At 46.0% G+C, this 16712-nt stretch overlaps 1 protein-coding gene across 4 annotated transcripts; it reads left to right on the top strand.

The window, feature by feature from the left end:
* Window positions 1–6050: 6050 nt before the first annotated feature.
* Window positions 6051–15625, top strand: CFAP161 (cilia and flagella associated protein 161). Of its 4 annotated transcripts, none has more exons than XM_025437918.3 (7): window positions 6051–6209; window positions 7003–7092; window positions 7695–7927; window positions 8884–8968; window positions 12648–12806; window positions 14601–14674; window positions 15235–15625. In XM_025437918.3, exons 1-7 carry the CDS (start codon window positions 6081–6083, stop codon window positions 15449–15451), a joined length of 987 nt encoding a protein of 328 aa, XP_025293703.1. In that variant the 5' UTR covers window positions 6051–6080; the 3' UTR covers window positions 15452–15625. The 4 variants fall into 4 exon arrangements, with proteins under 4 accessions (XP_025293703.1, XP_025293705.1, XP_048964472.1 ...); XM_025437919.3 differs by having other exon boundaries at window positions 6068–6209; window positions 6911–7092; XM_025437920.3 differs by lacking the exon at window positions 12648–12806.
* The last annotated feature ends 1087 nt before the right edge of the window (window positions 15626–16712 follow it).

Genomic DNA, 16712 nt, shown 5'->3' with positions numbered 1-16712 from the left:
TGACCATTGGCTGCAAGGGTGACAAGGAGGAGCTGAGAGAATGAAGTCCCACAGGTCTGTTCCTGCACCAAATGCTAGGCTTTGGGCTCATATGTGGCTGGGGAGAATTACAGGTGTATTGCTGGGGGTCTTTCCCCTGGGCATGTGGTGCAACCAGTAGGGAAAGTAGATGGAGACAAAAAAAAAAAAAAAAAAAAAAAAGCACCTAGAAGACCCTTTTCTGGTAATTCACTACCTTTTGTTCTTTGGAAAGGATCAGAATGGACACACCTGATTAGATGAGGCATTACCCAATGATGACATAGTCCTAGTGGCCCTGCCCATCTTATTGAAGGACTACTATTAGTGGGAAAACACCTGCCGAGGTCCCTTTGGAGAAGTCTGCCCTTACTGGGCCTTCAGCAACATGCCTCACACAGATGACTGCTCATTCAGAGTCTCCTCTTTCTGACTCTCCACAAAAGCAGGAGAGTCTCATTTATCCCCATCTCCCAAATGCTGAGTATAATGCTTGACATGTGGCAAATCTTAGGAAATGAATAGATTCCCCAATGCACAGTCATTTTCCAAGAGGTGACAATCTTGACTTGAGTTCTTTCCCACTGTCACTGCTGTACTTATGCACATGCATCACCTCTCCCCACACTTCCTCCTCACTGGGGCTCCTGCCCTCTGCCTGGCCTGTTGGCTTGAGCTCTGTGCAGTAGCCTGCAGCCCCAGCAAAACTTTTGCCAGCTCTACAGGCACGCCTCATTTCATTGCACTTTGCAGATACTGCATTTTTTTTTTTTTTTTTTTTTTTTTACAAATTGAAAGTTTGTGGTAACCTTGCATCAGGCAAGTCTATTGGGCCCATTTTTTCCAATAGCGTCTGTTCACTTTGTGTCTCTGTGTCACATTTTGGTAATTCTTGAGATATTTCAAACTTTTTCATTATCATTATTAGATTTGTTATGGTGATTTTTGACCAGTAGTTATGACTCACTGAAAGTTCAGATGATGGTTAGCATGTTTTAGCAATAAAGTATTTTTTAATTAAGGTATATACGTTGTTTTTTTAGACATCATGCTATTGCATATCTAATAGATGACAATACAATGTGTAAAGTTAACTCTTATATGTCCCCAGAAACCTAAAAATTCACAGGACTCTCACTTTATTGCAATATTCAGTTTATTGTAGTTGTCTGGAAGGGACTCAGCACCTCTCCAGGGTATGCCTGGGCTCTGCTGGTGGTCGATCCCTCCTCAGGAACTCACAGTAGCTCTCCACTACTCACAGAAGAAGTCCCTGTTTCCCACCTTGGTCTACAGGCCCTTCACCACCTCCTCCCCCTGTCTTCTTTCATTACCCATTGTCTTTCTGGCCCTTTAGATGTTCCCTGAGTCTTCGTGTCTGTGCCCGCCTCATCCTGCCTCCCCTGTCTGGAAAGTGCTTTTCTGGGTCGTTCATCTACATGGCCAAATCCTACCTGTTTTTCACATTATTATACCATTTGAGCCTCACTAAAATCTCTTGAGTCAGTCATAGAACATTGGTCCTACAAGATGATCCTTTAAAAAAGGATTCCATGTTAAAATCGGCTCAGGCAATGATGTGCATCATCATCCCTTTGTGGATTTAGGGTGACACTCCAGCACCTGAGGTCCTGAGGAGGGCTACCATCAGGATGACTCTCTAACCCAGCATTTCCTGAATGTATTGACATCAGAACTCTTCCCCCCTCCATATGTATTCACATCCTGCAGCCTCTCTGGGGAATGCTTCCCTCAGAGTTATCAGTCAAGTTATCCTTAACCTGTTTTTACTGGGGAAGAAATCCAGGCAAGAATGCTGGCACGAGCTGAGTGAAAGGAGGGCCAATACCATTATTTTCTTTACTATGCTCTGATGACCTATAATATTTATCATCCAGTGAGGACTTTAAAACTTATTCTCGGAACCCTGGAAGTGACTGGCTTCAAAGACTGTAACTCTCATTCCTCTGTCCTAATATCTGAACTTTGTCCTACTTCTCTTTTCTAAGAATGATCATGTCCAAGTATTTCTTTGGCTTTTCTTTTCCTGCCAGATGTTTCACAAGTAAGGAACAAAAGGTTCCAATTAAATTTTTCCAAGAGTTTCATCAAATCATGACAATAAATAGCAAATACGTTTTCTAGTATATACCTGCCTTACATCAAAATCAGAGTAACTGTAAAGAGGAAGGAACGATGGCCTGATTTTAAGGAGATATTTATAGCTAAATAAGAACTGAGCACATTTTATGGTGGCCAGAAAAGCATGAATGTATTTCTGTTTTAATCTTAGCTTTGAGGGCTTTTGAGGGTTATACATTAATATTTTGTATAGTGAAGTAGAAAATAAGCATTTTACATTTTTTTTCAAAAATGAAAGTAAAAATTCGGAAAACTAAGGGAAAAAAAACTTCTTGCATGTTTGTTTAACATTTTGTTATTATTACTTAACCTTTAAATCCACCTGTGTTGTAACTTGTGAGATCCTCCCTGATGGTACTTTATTGTATTAAGAGTCATTTGCGGGGAGAGAACATCAGCACACTATGCACATGCTCAAGGCTGCATCCCTCAAAGGTGATGTCAGAGGGCTGTGCGCTGCTTGGGGTCAGGTCTCACTGAAGTAATCCAGCCAAGGTCACTTAAGAGATTCGTAAGCAAGCAAGCACACAACAGCAGACACCTGGGGTGGGGAATCAGTATTCGGAATTGCTATACTATGTTACAGAAAATGTCTAGCTTTCAATAAAAAAATTTGATCCCTCCCAACAAACAGGAAAATGTGATCCATATTCCAGGGAAAAGGTAGGCTTTAAGAGGGCCCAGATGTTGGACTTAGCAGGCAAAGACTCCAAAGCAATTAAGAATATGTTCAAAGAACTAAGGAAAACCATGATGATAGAATCTAAGGAAGGTATGACAGCAATGTCTCATATCAAATATAGATTATAGATAAAGAAGTGATAGAAAAGAACCAGGCAGAAATTGTGGAGCTGAAAAGTGTTATGACCAAAATGAAGAATTCACTAGACAGGTGGAACAGTAGATTTGAGCTGGCCTGAGAAAAAATAAGACCTGGAGAGAAAGGACAGAAATTATGCAATCTGAAAGCCAGAGAAAAAAAAGGAAGGAAGAAAAATGAATAGGGCCACAGAGGTACGTGGGACCTAAAGAAGGGCACCCACATACATGTAACAGGAGTCTCAGAAGGAGAGGAGAGAAAGGAGAAGACAGATATTCAAAGAATTAATGGCAAATCCCACATTTGATGAACACAACAATCTACACATTTATGCAGCTCAATGAATTCCACATGGGATGAATGTGAGGCAGTTGCCCCCAGGCTGCAGTCAAGTGATGAAAGACAGAGCCATAGAGGGCATTTTGAAAGCAGAGGAGCCAGCACAGGACCCTTTGCAGATGTGCAGGGAACCTGGATAAGATTAATGGTTGACTTAGGAACGGTGGAAGTCAGAAGGCAGGATGATGATGACATTTATTTTTTAAAAAATTTTTAAAGATTTTATTTATTTATGAGAGACACACACAGAGAGAGGCAGAGACATAGGCAGAGGGAGAAGCAGACTCCTTGCAGAGAGCCTGATGCAGGAACTCGATCTCTGGTTGGGGATCATGCCCTAAGCTGAAGGCAGATCCTCAACCACTGAGCCACCCAGTCATCCCTAGTTTTTAAAATTTTTAAAAAAGATTTTATTTATTTTTTCATGAGAGACACACACAGAGAGGCAGAGACACAGGCTGAGGGAGAAGCAGGCTCCCTGCGGGGAACCTGATGCAGGACTCGATCCGAGGACCCCGGGATCATGACCTGAGCCAAAGGCAGATGCTCAACCACTGAGCCACCCAGGTGCCCCAGGATGATGACATATTTAAAGCATTGAAAGGAAAAGCTGTAACGAAGGATCTCACAACCAGTAAACCATCTTACAAAACTGGAGGTGAAATAAGCAAATGAGTAAAAGCTAAGAGAATGTATTGCTAGGCCTGCCTTACAGAAACACAGAGGGAATGGGGGACAGCAGGTTATACCAGGCAGTAACCTGAACCCACACGAAACAACAAAGAGAGTCAGCAAAGATAAGTGCGTCTGTAATTGCACAATCACGTAGTTATATCTTTCTCCTGATTAAAAAGCTGTTTCACAAAACAATGTGTGGAGAGCATCTTTTTGGGCCTATGATGAACAGCAGTGTAACTCATTTCACAATAATGGCCCAAGGGAAGTAGGTGAGAGCAAAGCTTCCTTGGAGTGAGGTCTTACAGACTCATCGAACTTCACTAAATTACATGGAGACCATAGTTGCCTTGTGATCTTTCTGATTTTACAGGGATTATGGAAGCACTTAGAGAAAGCATGAACTTGGAAGTCAGGAGATTGGGCTTAGTCTTTGTTTTGAGCAACTTTGAGCATTTTGAGCTTTGAGGAGCCTGTAGCGCCTTGGAGCCTCAGTGTCTTAATTTATCAAACACAGTCTTAGTGGGATACTACATGACCTACCTTCTTTGTCCTATTGAGCCTTTTGAAGTATCCTAGAATGCGTTGATGGACTGGCAGGGCCAGTGGACTCACAAGTGTGAGAGAATGGCCCATCTGGACTGCGGCTGCAGCTAGTCAGCTGATATCCTTCCCAGGCCAGCTGCAAAGTGCCCCCACCCTGAGTCACCACCCAGAGGCTTCCTTCCTGATTCTCATTCCCTCACTTCCCCAAGGCAGAATGAACTTTTCCTTACGCTGCTTTGACCCTTCATCAGTCTTCATTGGCACATCTGTGATACCACTTGTTCAATTATCTTCTCTTTTAGAGTGGGTTTGCTGGAGGGAGGCAAGGGTATGAGTCCTTCATGTCTGTGCCGTCTCAGTAGACACAGAACAAGGTCAACTACCAAATGCATTCCATCTCCGTCAAGCTCCAGGTCATCCTAAAGCAACTGCCTGTCCCTCCTACTCATAAAACACTGCTTTAAAAATGTTGGCTCCAGCATCAGAACAAAATTAAAAAACAACTCAAAAAACCAAAACCATAAAAAAAAAAAAAGTTGGCTCTGGCATGTTCTAGCTCTATCAGGAGTTTTTGCAAGCGACAGGCTTGTCCTGTCACTTGGAGACTGGGGCGGGCGGGGTGCTGTAAAGCCCATAGAGGTAGGGGTGTCTCAGAACCCTGGAAACAGGCTAACATGATAGATTTCATACTTTTGAGGCACAGACGTTGTAATTCTACCTTCCGTCCTTCCTCGGTGTTACTTTGGTTTCCAAATTTCTGCATCGAGGATGCATGTTTTAGGATTAAGGTCAAATTGATGTTGCTTCTGCTTCTCTAGAAATCAGAGGCAGGCAAGTCGTGCTTCGATTCAAAAGCTCTTCTTTTTATATTTTTTATATTCCCCAAATATGAGTGAGACCATATAAAATAGTGAAAGGGAATAAAGGGGAGAGGAGAAAAAATGAGTGGGAAATATCAGAAAAGGAGACAGAACATGAGAGCCTCCTAACTCTGGGAAATGAACTAGGGGTGGTTGAAAGGGAGGTGGGCAGGGGGTGGGGGTGAATGGGTGACGGGCACTGAGGGGGGCACTTGATGGGATGAGCACTGGGTGTTATGCTATATGTTGGCAAATTGAACTCCAATTTTAAAAAAATATGTAAAAAAACTTAAAAAAAAGACAACAACAAAAAACCCCACAAAACCTCCTCTTTGGTGTTTCAACAAGTAAGGGATACTTTACTTATATGGCACTTTTCGTTTGGATTAAAAAAAAAAAGAAGAAAGAAAAATGTTTTAAATTTTTAGCATAATGAGGTCTGCCGGCTAGAGTTTGTCCTCCCGCCTGCTTTGCAATTAAACTCCAGGAAATCGTGGTGAAGGGACTCCAGGAGGCGAGCGTGCAGCCCCTTCCACCCGGCTCCCCGCCTTCCCCGCCCCTCCAGCGCCCCCCTCCGCGGTCCCCTCCAGAGCCCCGCCCCCGCCCAGTGGGCGGCTCCTGTGCCGCCGCTGGTTGGCCAGCAGGCCTCACACCTGGCCAATCGCCGGGGACCGGTTGTCATGGCGACAAGCACGCTAACGGGGCAGGTGCAGGAGGGAGGCCAGGCCCGGGAGCGCAGGATGGCGCAGAACCTGTACAGTCCGCGAGTACGGCTGGGCAACTGGAACGAGGACATCTACCTGGAGGAGGTACGCGGCACTGCTCAGGGACTCCCCGGCCCGCCCCAAGGCCGGCGGCCGGGGCCTCCCCTCTCACCCAGCAGACCCCCAACACCCCTGATATCCCACCAAGGCTCGGCCCCCAGGAAGTTCACCTGCTGTCCCACAAACCCAGGTCTCACGCTCCGCGACTCTTTCTAGGGGTCCCTTGGCCTCCCTCTAGGGGTCCCATGCCTCCCCTTCCGTCCAGAGCCCCACCAGGTGTCCTCCATCCTCACAGGTGTATGTGTTTCAGAGGCTGCAGTCCAGGTGCGAAGGAGGCGCGCTCTGTGTGGAAGCACCGCCCCCTCCCGCTCCGGACCCGGTCACGCACACCCTCTAGGTGTCCCCGTGGTGTCCCTGGGGTGTTCCTTTCCCTGCCATTACACTCACACAGGGCGGCCCTGGGCCTTCAGGAATCCATCCAGCTGGGACTGTGGGGTGGGGTGGACTTTGAGCGCCAACTATCGCACAACCAGGGGAGACCTCAGCTGGGGACCCCGTGGCCTCCAGATGTTATTCATGACTGTCTCTGGGTGGACTCATCAAGCATGATGTTTCTTTTTCTTTGTGTGTCTTTCTCATTTTTTCAAGTATCCTACACTGAAGTAAAAATATTAAAATAATGCTAAAACAACTTCCACCATTCCCATTATGCTCACATTTCTTTTTCTAAAATTTTGCTTTTTCAGCGTGATGTGCTTCTGACCTGTAAGCTACCAGTGTCTGTAGATTCAGGACTACTGCTGACCTTTTGGGTTCCCCTCATTTTCTCTTTCATCAGGAGCTCATGAAGGACTTTTTGGAGAAGAGAGAAAAGGGACAGCTTCTCATTCAGAGAAATAGACGACTCAAAGAGAATCTTTTGAGACCGGTAATTTTAAATTCAAGCACTGTGTTCAAAATCCTATCGAATCAAGTGTGAGTGTATGTTAAGCAAGCAAACGTTTTGTAAATGAATTATCATTTGGAAAATACTGTTTTTTTCCCTTTAGATCTGAAAACCACAGTGTTTAAAATTTCCTAAGATTTTAGAAACATAGGAGAAATCTGCTCTTAATTATGTTTACCCACATTTTCCAAATTAAGACGTGGGTGGATCAGTGCAATATGTATAATACCCCTTAGCTGGGGCTTAAGACATTTCCAGTGCATTTGAAGAAATTAAGTGGAGTCAACTCATGTGGTTTTTCATCAACTTTTTTTTTAGTTCATTTAGGATTTTGGGGGGACTGTGCTTTGGCACAGTGGGAGGGTGTAGGCAGCAGGAAAGGGAAGAAAATGAAGTCCGTGGGGAATGTGAGTTATTACAAGTCATCCAAATGATCTCACCTCTGTTGAAATGGGTCCTCGACAGTGAAGGAAAGCAGGTGCCTGGGGCAGTGACCTCTGCACCCAAGGCAGTGGCCAAAGCACCGGCTGTTGGCTGTCAAGGACTTGCACCATTTGTTTGAAAAACTCCGATTTAAATTGTAGATGCAGCTTTCCATATCTGAGGATGGGTACGTTCACTGTGGCGACAAAGTGATGCTTGTGAATTCCGACTACCCTGAGACAGAAGCCCATCTGGTTTTGGGCGGGGACCTGAGCCTGTGCATGACCCCAGATGAAATTCAAGCCCACCTGAGTGATGAGTTAGAGGTGCCCTGTGGCCTGAGCGCAGCTCAAACCAAGATCCCAGTTGGCAGAAACACTTTTATTATTTTGAGGTAGAAATACTTTAATTATCATCTCATTTTTTAAATCATAAATATATTTTCACATAAAGCTTCAGGGTGCCCTGCGACTGGAGCAGTGCTGCCTGGAGGTGAAAGTCATAGGACTCTGTGCTTCTCATCTTGCTGTCTCCCCTTAAGGATTGTTGTTGGGGCCCTTTACCTGCCTTCACCTTAAATGTCAAGATAACTACTCATTTGTGTTCAGTTATAAATGCTTACTTCAAAAGTATTGGATCTAGGTAATTAAAATCATATTGTGCCTAGAAGCTGGGCTTTTGTAATAACATCTCGGGATGCTGTGAGCTCATCTGAGTTTTTTTGTTGCTCTTAATGTCACTGTTATTTTTATAACAAAAATAGTTTGGTACAAGGTGGCATCATGCGTGGGATACTTGAGATCTGGCAAATAAGCAATTAGATCCTTAGAGAACAGATACATAATAATAACGAAAAAGTATTGCTTAACAATGTTTTTATGAAAAAGATATAGCCAGCCTTTTAAGTCTTTAATTTGAGATCTCCTTTGAATACTGATAATTTATGTCAAGACAACTAAAAGTTGACCACAATCTCTGTGTCCTGGAGGATTAAGAGGGAAGACTGTATTAGGTGTGCACACATTTGTTACTGTGGCTCTTCTAAAGATGTCCGTGCACCTGACCAGAATTCCTCAGTTCAGATAGCGTGATGTGCTCACAAAGAGGGGATGCCTCTTGTGAGGCACAGCACGTTGGCTGTGGTGGGACACAGGGACAGGGTGCCAGCTGGATTCGAAGGCCCAAAGAAATGACCATTTTGAAAATGTTTAGTTACTTAATCAGTTATGGTGTGTGAATGTACATTATCAAGAAAATTGATTATAAACAAAATTGCATCTGCAAAAAAAATTAGGATGTAGAATGATTCTAATACAGAGAGTTGACGTGATACTTACCCTTCGCTGACAGTGAGGACAGGAATGCCATGGGTCAAGTCCTTAGATATGGACAGAACTTCTGCCTTGCGATAACAGGAGGATTTGAAGGCAAAATGGTGAGTCATCACGGTGGGTGTGACCAGGTGGTCACACCTGCATGTGGGTTCGGGACCAGGTGTTTTGTTTCTATGTGTGTTTGTGGCTTGGCACAGAAGCGGACAGAGGACGCAGCAGGCGTGAGCTTCACCTTTGGCTGCTTCAGCCTCAGTCCACAGCTCTTCACTGGCAGTGTTGGGCCACTTCTTTCCTTCTAACTTTTTGAATGACAAAAGTATACCTTTAGATGCTAAGGAGGAAGGGAGAAAACTCTTCCTAAAATGCTGCTGACAAAAAGCAAAAATGTATGCCACCTCCACCTGTAAGTCAATGATTGGATTAATTAATCATCGTCTGACAGCTGTCAATGTCACCAATGTTCTCAGGGTATATTATCTGATTATATATTTTTTAAACTTGATCTTTGTCTTTCTGTTGAGGATTAGCAGGTATAATAGAACCAGATCTGGGTCTAACTAGTTGACATGTCTCTCTATGGGGTGGAACTTCAGATAGGTCATATAACTTTTTTGAGTCTCATCTATAAAATGGGGATTATTATACCTTACTACATGCTTAACTGACTCATATATATATACTCAATCATCCAAACAGGCCTCTAAAAATATTTATTTATTCATGAAAGACAGAGAGAGAGAGAGGCAGAGGCTGAGGGAGAAGCAGGCTTCCCACAGGGAGCCGGATGTGATTTCCATCCCAAGACCCTGGGGATCATGCCCTGAGCCAAAGGCAGACACTCAACCACTGAGCCACCCAGGCATCCCTCTCAGAACAGATTTAAAATACGGGGAAAGTTTCAAGCCCTGCAGCATGGAGATACACCATTTCTGGTCCCCCCTCCCGCCCATCCCCAACGCCCCGCACATACTGTCCTTAACTCTCCCATCTTCTTTGTCTCCTGTAAATCATCTGTTCTTTGCCTGAGTACTGATTGTGATTATGTATCTGCTCTTCCATAGATTATAACATCTTGTCATTCTGTTGGTAATGTTTCCTCCCTTTGGCTACTTGGCTTTTATTATTTTTATTTTTATTTTTTTTGGCTGCTTGGCTTTTAAATCACAGTCGCTCTCACATCTTTTTGAGTAAAATGTATCAGTGTTTTCCTTGGTAATTCCTCCCATTGCTTGGAGCCCTATTAAGTCTGCTCCAGAGATACTATAAGAAGAAAAACTTGTATGGACTTCTTGATGTCTGAAGTTTGACTTTGCTCCAGTTTGTCTTCATCCGCTTGAGATTTATTTCGATACAGGGTTCTATGCAGACATGTGATTTCCCCACAAACAACTAATTAGCTGCGTTTTTGTTATTTCTTGAATAATTATTCCCTTCCTCATTGACACGCAATGCCCCCGTAGCGTCCATCCGTTAAGTCACTGTACAGACTACATGCTGTCTCTGAGCTTCCTATTTTAACCCTTTCAACTCAAGTTGTATATTGTTATTTATTTATTTTTCAAGTTGTATATTTTTATTCTAGAATTCTACTTTATGATATAATGATACATTTTGATGGCTTGTCAGGCTAGTTCTCTCCCTACACTTCTTTGTCTGAATTGTATTAAGAATTAACCTCTCAGTTAATTATTTCTACAAGTCCCTCTGCCCCCATGGGGGGAGAAATCATGTAGTATTTTGATTGGACCTGGAAAATTATGTAAATTCACATTGTTAGTGCTTTACAACACTTTTTCTTCTGAGGTGTCTTGCCATTTATTCATTTATTTGTTGTTTTCTCTCTAAAATGTTGTGGTTTTCTTCCCACAGATTTCACGCTGATCTCATCAAGGTGGTCCCCTGGTATCTTCTATTGTGGGGGCTCCTGTAGGGAGGCCCTTACGATAGTTGCAACAAAACTATAAGAAACCTGTCAACATTCATACTTACCTTTGATGAAATCCCTTACTCTTGTTATTTCTAATGATTTTCCAGCTGATTGTTTTATGACTTCCGGGTAGACGGTCCTTTCCTTTTCAAGGGATGATGATTCAATCTTCTCTCAAATTTTCTCATTTCTGTTGCTTGTCTTTGAAATAGCAAGTGCTTCCGGGGCATTCATTAAAAGATATCTGGTAATACTGAACTTCTAGATTTCTTCCTGATTCATTATTATTTTTCTTTACATTAAGAAGGCAGAGTTTGGGGCAGCCCGGGTGGCTCAGCGGTTTAGTGCCTGCCTTCAGCCCAGGGTGTGATCCTGGAGACCTGGGATCGAGTCCCACGTCGGGCTCCCTGCATGGAGCCTGCTTCTCCCTCTGCCTCTCTGTCTCTGCCCCTCTCTGTGTCTCTTATGAATAAATAAAATCTTAAAAAAAAAAAGAAGGCAGAGTTTGTGGTTTGAGGAAGATATTCTTTGCCATGGAAGTCCTGGTTTTCCTGTTGCTCTAGGTGGCATCAACATTGCCCCAGTCACTGAGAGCCAAGCTCCGGTGAGTCTTGGGCCCATCCCACTTCCCTGCCCATGTCCAGCTCACAGCTCTCCATTCATACTGTGTGTAGGTTTGGCTTTTCATCCCCAATGCCAGGACCTCAGTCCAGGGCCGCTTGGCTTGACCTCTCTTGTCTGTCCTGATTTCAGACCACAGTAGATGCACACTGCCAGATTGACCCTTCAGGGGCTCAGGTTGGTCAATGCTGCTTTTCCCTCTGTGACATGTCCCTGGCCTCCCTGACCAGGTACAGCCACCACACTGCCTCCTCCTCAGAGCTTCTCCTGAGCCCCTGGGAAGCACGTGTCCTCACCTATGCCTGCCTGTACCTCTTCCATCCCTGGTGGCCAGCCATCCCTCGCAGGTGCTTCCCAGGCTCATCCTCTGTCACTCGCCTGCTCATCAGGAAAGGCCTCGAAGATAGTGCCTCATTTCCACCTTCCCCACAGTGAACAGGTGAACACCTCCTGGCACAGCTTTGCACGTGAGACTTACCGAGATTGGCAGAAACAGCCTCGGCATTGAGGATCAAAGTCCATCAGTCAAGAACTAACAAGCCACTAATATTTCAGACTTTTCTGCAGGATGGGGCCCCTCTCGGCTCAATCCAGGTGCCTGGATAGCGGCCGAAATGAGTCCCATGTGTGGACATTGACTCCTGAGGGGCTCAGAGTGAATGTCAGCTGTGATGGTATTGGTTGTAAGGACACTTCACTTCATGTAACAAGTTTCGTGCAACACTATTTCTAAGAAGCAAACTAGTGGTCCAGGCCTAAGCCCTATGACGGAGGAGGAGAGCAGGGATGGGCTGAGGAGGAGAGAGTGGGTTTGGTGTCCAAAGGAAGGAGAAGCCATGGAGGTGACGTGGGCAGGTGGGCAGCCTCAACGTTCTGAGATGACATTTCTCAGGTGGAGGAAAACCGAGTGTTCTCATATAATTGGCAAGAGTGGGATTTTCCAAAATTGTTTTTTTAAAAAATATTTTATTTATTTATTCACAAGAGAGACAGAGAGAGAGGCAGAGACACAGGCAGAGGGAGAAGCAGGCTCCATGCAGGGAACCCAATGTGGGACTCGATCCCGGGTCTCCAGGATCAGGCCCTGGCTGAAGGCAGCGCTAAACCACTGAGCCACCCAGGCTGCCCCCAAAACTGCTTTTGAACACACCTGACATCTAGCCAGGTAGTAGTTTACTTGCCCAGCTTTTGCAGCGCTGTGGTGTTGCTCATTCACGTGTTGCCATTCTCAGCTGTATTTATCAAGTGACCACAGGACCTTGCTGAAGTCGTCAAAGAGGTCTTGGCTTCAGGAGGTGTACCTGACAGATGAGGTCTCCTACCTGAACTGCTGGCAGGCTGCCTTCCTCGACCCCCAGCTACGCCTGGAGTATGAAGGCTACCCCATTCCGGTGAGCACAGCCTGGGAGAGACACTGGTACCCCAGGGCTCTTCCATGGGTGTGATTTACTCCTGTGTGTGCAATGGGAGGCTTCTGAGCACTCTTGCACCGTCTGGGCCCCGTGTACTTTCTCTTCCCCCCACCCCTACTTCATTTGAACCTCTAGCCTGGGGCAGCATCCTGCACGGCTGTTTCTCAATCCCAGCTAATGTTAGACTCACCCACGGAGCCTTACACACACACCACCATCTGGATTGTAAGGATTATGATCCTGCTCTCTTCCAGGCAGTTCACTTCTGCAGGTGCTGGGAAACGTTGGGTCCTACAGGGCAGCATCTTTCCTGTTCTCGTTGTTGGGCACTTCCCCGGGAGCTTGGGCCCCGCAAGGCTGGAGCGCCAGGCATGGGTCCCCTGGGCCAGAGGCTTTGCTCTGGCTCCTGACGCATCCAGCACACAGAGAGTGAGTGGTCGTTGGAAGTCACTGAGAGAGCTTGGAATTCAGCAAGGACTGAAGGGTTGGCCAGCAGAGGTGGCCATGAAACAGGGGTGAGAATAGTATCTGCTGATGAGGCTTGGTCGGTGCAGTGGCTGTGCTCACTGGAACAGTGCCTGGCTCCCAGTGGCTCGCAAGTGCTCCTGGTTGTCATGGTTGTGGCTGTGCTCATGGGAAAGCGGTGGGCCGGGCCCAGGTCTGTGCCTCCTGCTAGCTCAGGCCTCCCTGGCACACGGCTGCTGTCTGCACACTCAGAGCCTCACACCTGTCCTGGCTACCTTACTGTGCTCAGAGTTCACCAAGTGCTCCTGGGGTTAAGTCAGCTTTCCCGCTTGCTGCAGCAGGGCAGGAGGCATCCGTGGGGCGCATCTCAGGAAGCCGGTGGTACAGAGGACGTGTCCTAGGATTTGGGCTTTGATTGGGGGATTTAGGGAGATTCCCAGGAAGTGGAGCTCTGCTCCTGATGCCGTCAGAAGTGGGGTGATTCTGTGACTGGCATCTCAGCACCCCTTAGCTGTGGAGAGGGCGGGCCAGAGCGAGGTTCATGCTGTCCTCAATCAAGAAGCAGCAGCTTCTTGACCCCAGAAAGGCGGACCCTGGAGGGACGGATGTTGGCCATTCCGTGGCGTGGACAATGCTCATGTTTAGTCTGTGTTCACAAGATATCACAGAGTGGTCTCGGTTTTGCTCTGACCCTTCGTGGTTGCAGGGTGGCCAGGTCTGACGTGAGCATCCTCTGACGCTGAATAGGTCCCACAGGAGTATGGGGGCCTTGCAGTGGGTGCCCGTCAGTCCCTGGAGGCCATGGGCCGCTTTGTTCTTCCTCACACAGCTTATAGCTTTCATGAGCCAGGAGTTTGAAATAATACATATTGTTTTTCTGATTATAAATGTAATACCTGCTCACTGAAGGAAAAATTTAAAAAGCACAAGTAATGTGAAATTAACCACTAATTTCACCTTCCAGAGAAAGCCACTGGTATTTATAATTTCTTTTTCCATGCATGTTTTTTTTACTTAATTTAATTTTTTTAAACAAAATTGGACCTCAGCGATATCCTTATCTTCTCCACTTAAAAACACCATTGATTATATCTCATGTTGTGAGAGATCTTCTTCAGTGTGGCTCTGAGTGGCTCTAGAATGTTCCATCATATATGCACCTGCAATGATGTATGTCATCTGTCCTTTATGGTTTGGCTTCTCGGTTATTCTGTTTTCTAAAAATTAATTTAAATGAATATTTCCAAATTTTTGCCTTTAGGAATTGGAGGCTTTAGTGCAAATAACACACTCTCTTCATCTTTAAAGGCAAATGCAAAAGTTATCATCAATCACTGTCACACGAATCGGGGACTGGCAGCCCACCGGCACCTATTCTTAAGGTATGTGTTGCAGGGTTCAGCAAAATGCCACAAATAGGGGGGTAGGCTGTGCCTATTAGCAAGGAAGCTCAATTTATTTTTATTTATTCATTTATTTATTTTGGCAGGGGAAGGGCAGAGGGAGAGAGGGAGAGAGAATCTCAAGTAGACTCCCTGCCTGGTGCAGAGCCTGATGCAGGGATCGATCTCACGATCCTGAGATCATGACCTGAGCCAAAATCAAGAGTCAGACACTTAACTGACCGAGCCTCCCAGGTGCCCCCAAGAAACTCAATTCGGAGTGTGGCCACAGACACAAGTCCTTTGATGAAGTATTGTCACAAAGGACTCGATGGTGTGACAAAGCCTACCTGTGTCCACAAGTCCCTCTCAAACAAGAGGATCTTAGCTAAGGGGACCCTGTGCCCCTCATCATTGCCTAAGCAGGGTCAAACGTTGGGCAGACATGTATTGTAGAGCCCACCCTCCCTGAGCAGGGGCTTGGAGGAACGAGTGGACAGAGTTCCTTACCCAGAGCCACTACTCCGTTTCCAACCAGTATCCATTCTTTCTTGCCCCAGTACCTATTTTGGAAAGGAAGCTGAAGTGGCGGCTCACACACATCTGGATTCACATAGAGTTGAAAAGCCAAGGAACCATTGGATGTTGGTGACTGGGAATCCCCGCAAAGACTTGTCCACCATGTTGGACCTGCCTAAGCCACCGGCGGAGGACAGCCGAGCCCTGGAGCAGGCCACCAAAGCCCTGGAGCAGGCCGTGGACCCAGGGGTGCAATGACCCCAGGTGCACCTGCTCAACGATCAGCGGGGGCGGTCAGGACCTCTACCTGACTGGCCACACGATCTTGCAATGATTTTTTCCAAGTACAAAATAGTCTTTGAAACTGGCGCATTTGCCATGGCAGCTATGTGATCAGAAAGTTCCTGACAAAATAAATATTTTTCCCTTCCACATATTTGCTTGTCTATTCATTCTTTGTGGGGTATAAGGTAAAGTGTTATAATGGGATGAAGAGTCCCCCAGCCCTGTAGGTAAAGATGAGCCATGAGGCTGTCTCATGGGGACCTATGCCAAGAAGCAGACGGTAGGCTGCAGGTGGTGTAGATGTGGTTTAAAGAGACACTGCTTTAAGGAGGCCTTTGCCAGCAAGTGCTGCAGGAGTTAGGGCGGTGTTTCCTGTCCCCAGCCATGCATTGGATTTACTCAGAGAACTTTAGCAGTTGCTGATGCCTGGGCCCCAGCCCAGAAATTCTGATTTAATGCAGCCAAGGTGGAAACCCACTGCGATAGGAGGCGGAGGAAGGAGCAGGGGTTCCTTGGGGCGTCCAGGGAAGGCTTTCCTCAGTGAGTCTCAATCAGGCCACCATTCCGAATCAGGTGAACAACATGGAGTGAGCCCAGTGACCCTCTGCATGTCAAACCATGAAATCAGAGTTTCTGCAGTGGGGCTTTAAAAAGATACGGATGCTTGAGCCCAGCTCCAGGGATTTTCATTGGAGTGATTTGGGGTGGAGGTAACAATATTTTCAAAATTTCGCTGTTTTATTGTAATGTACAGCCTGGTCTGAGCATCACTGGCAGGTGAATGGAGTTAGGTTTGCCTAAGTGTCTCCTGAGGGCGAAATCAGGATTGGGAGTAGGTCAGTTGGGGCTCCAGCTGGGGAGAGATGTTCTTTAACAGTTCAATTTGCAAGCATTTGGACCAATTCTGGTGCATTCTAGCTCCTACCGTAAAAGGCGTCCATGAAAAGCTTCCAGACGGCATTGGGATTCCTGCCTTGAGCCACTTATTGGTGGTATCTTGAGAACCAGCACAGCGATTCAGTACCAGGACTACTGAGCAGGTTTGCATGACTGTGGTTAGTGACAATAACAGTTGAATGTGACAACAAAGCACAGTCGTTTTAATCCAGAGACATTAAACCATGAAAAAGGCATCCCTGTGCATCTTGGCATCAATGAAAGACACCCAGCAGCTGGGAAGTTGGCACTACCGAGTTCAGACCCACGCTTACCTCGTGCCATCACTTCAGACTGC

Source organism: Canis lupus, chromosome 3 (assembly GCF_003254725.2).
Source record: "Canis lupus dingo isolate Sandy chromosome 3, ASM325472v2, whole genome shotgun sequence".
NCBI classification, from domain to species: domain Eukaryota; kingdom Metazoa; phylum Chordata; class Mammalia; order Carnivora; family Canidae; genus Canis; species Canis lupus.
Note: the sequence above shows the minus strand (reverse complement) of the source record. Positions and strands in the feature narration are given on the sequence as shown.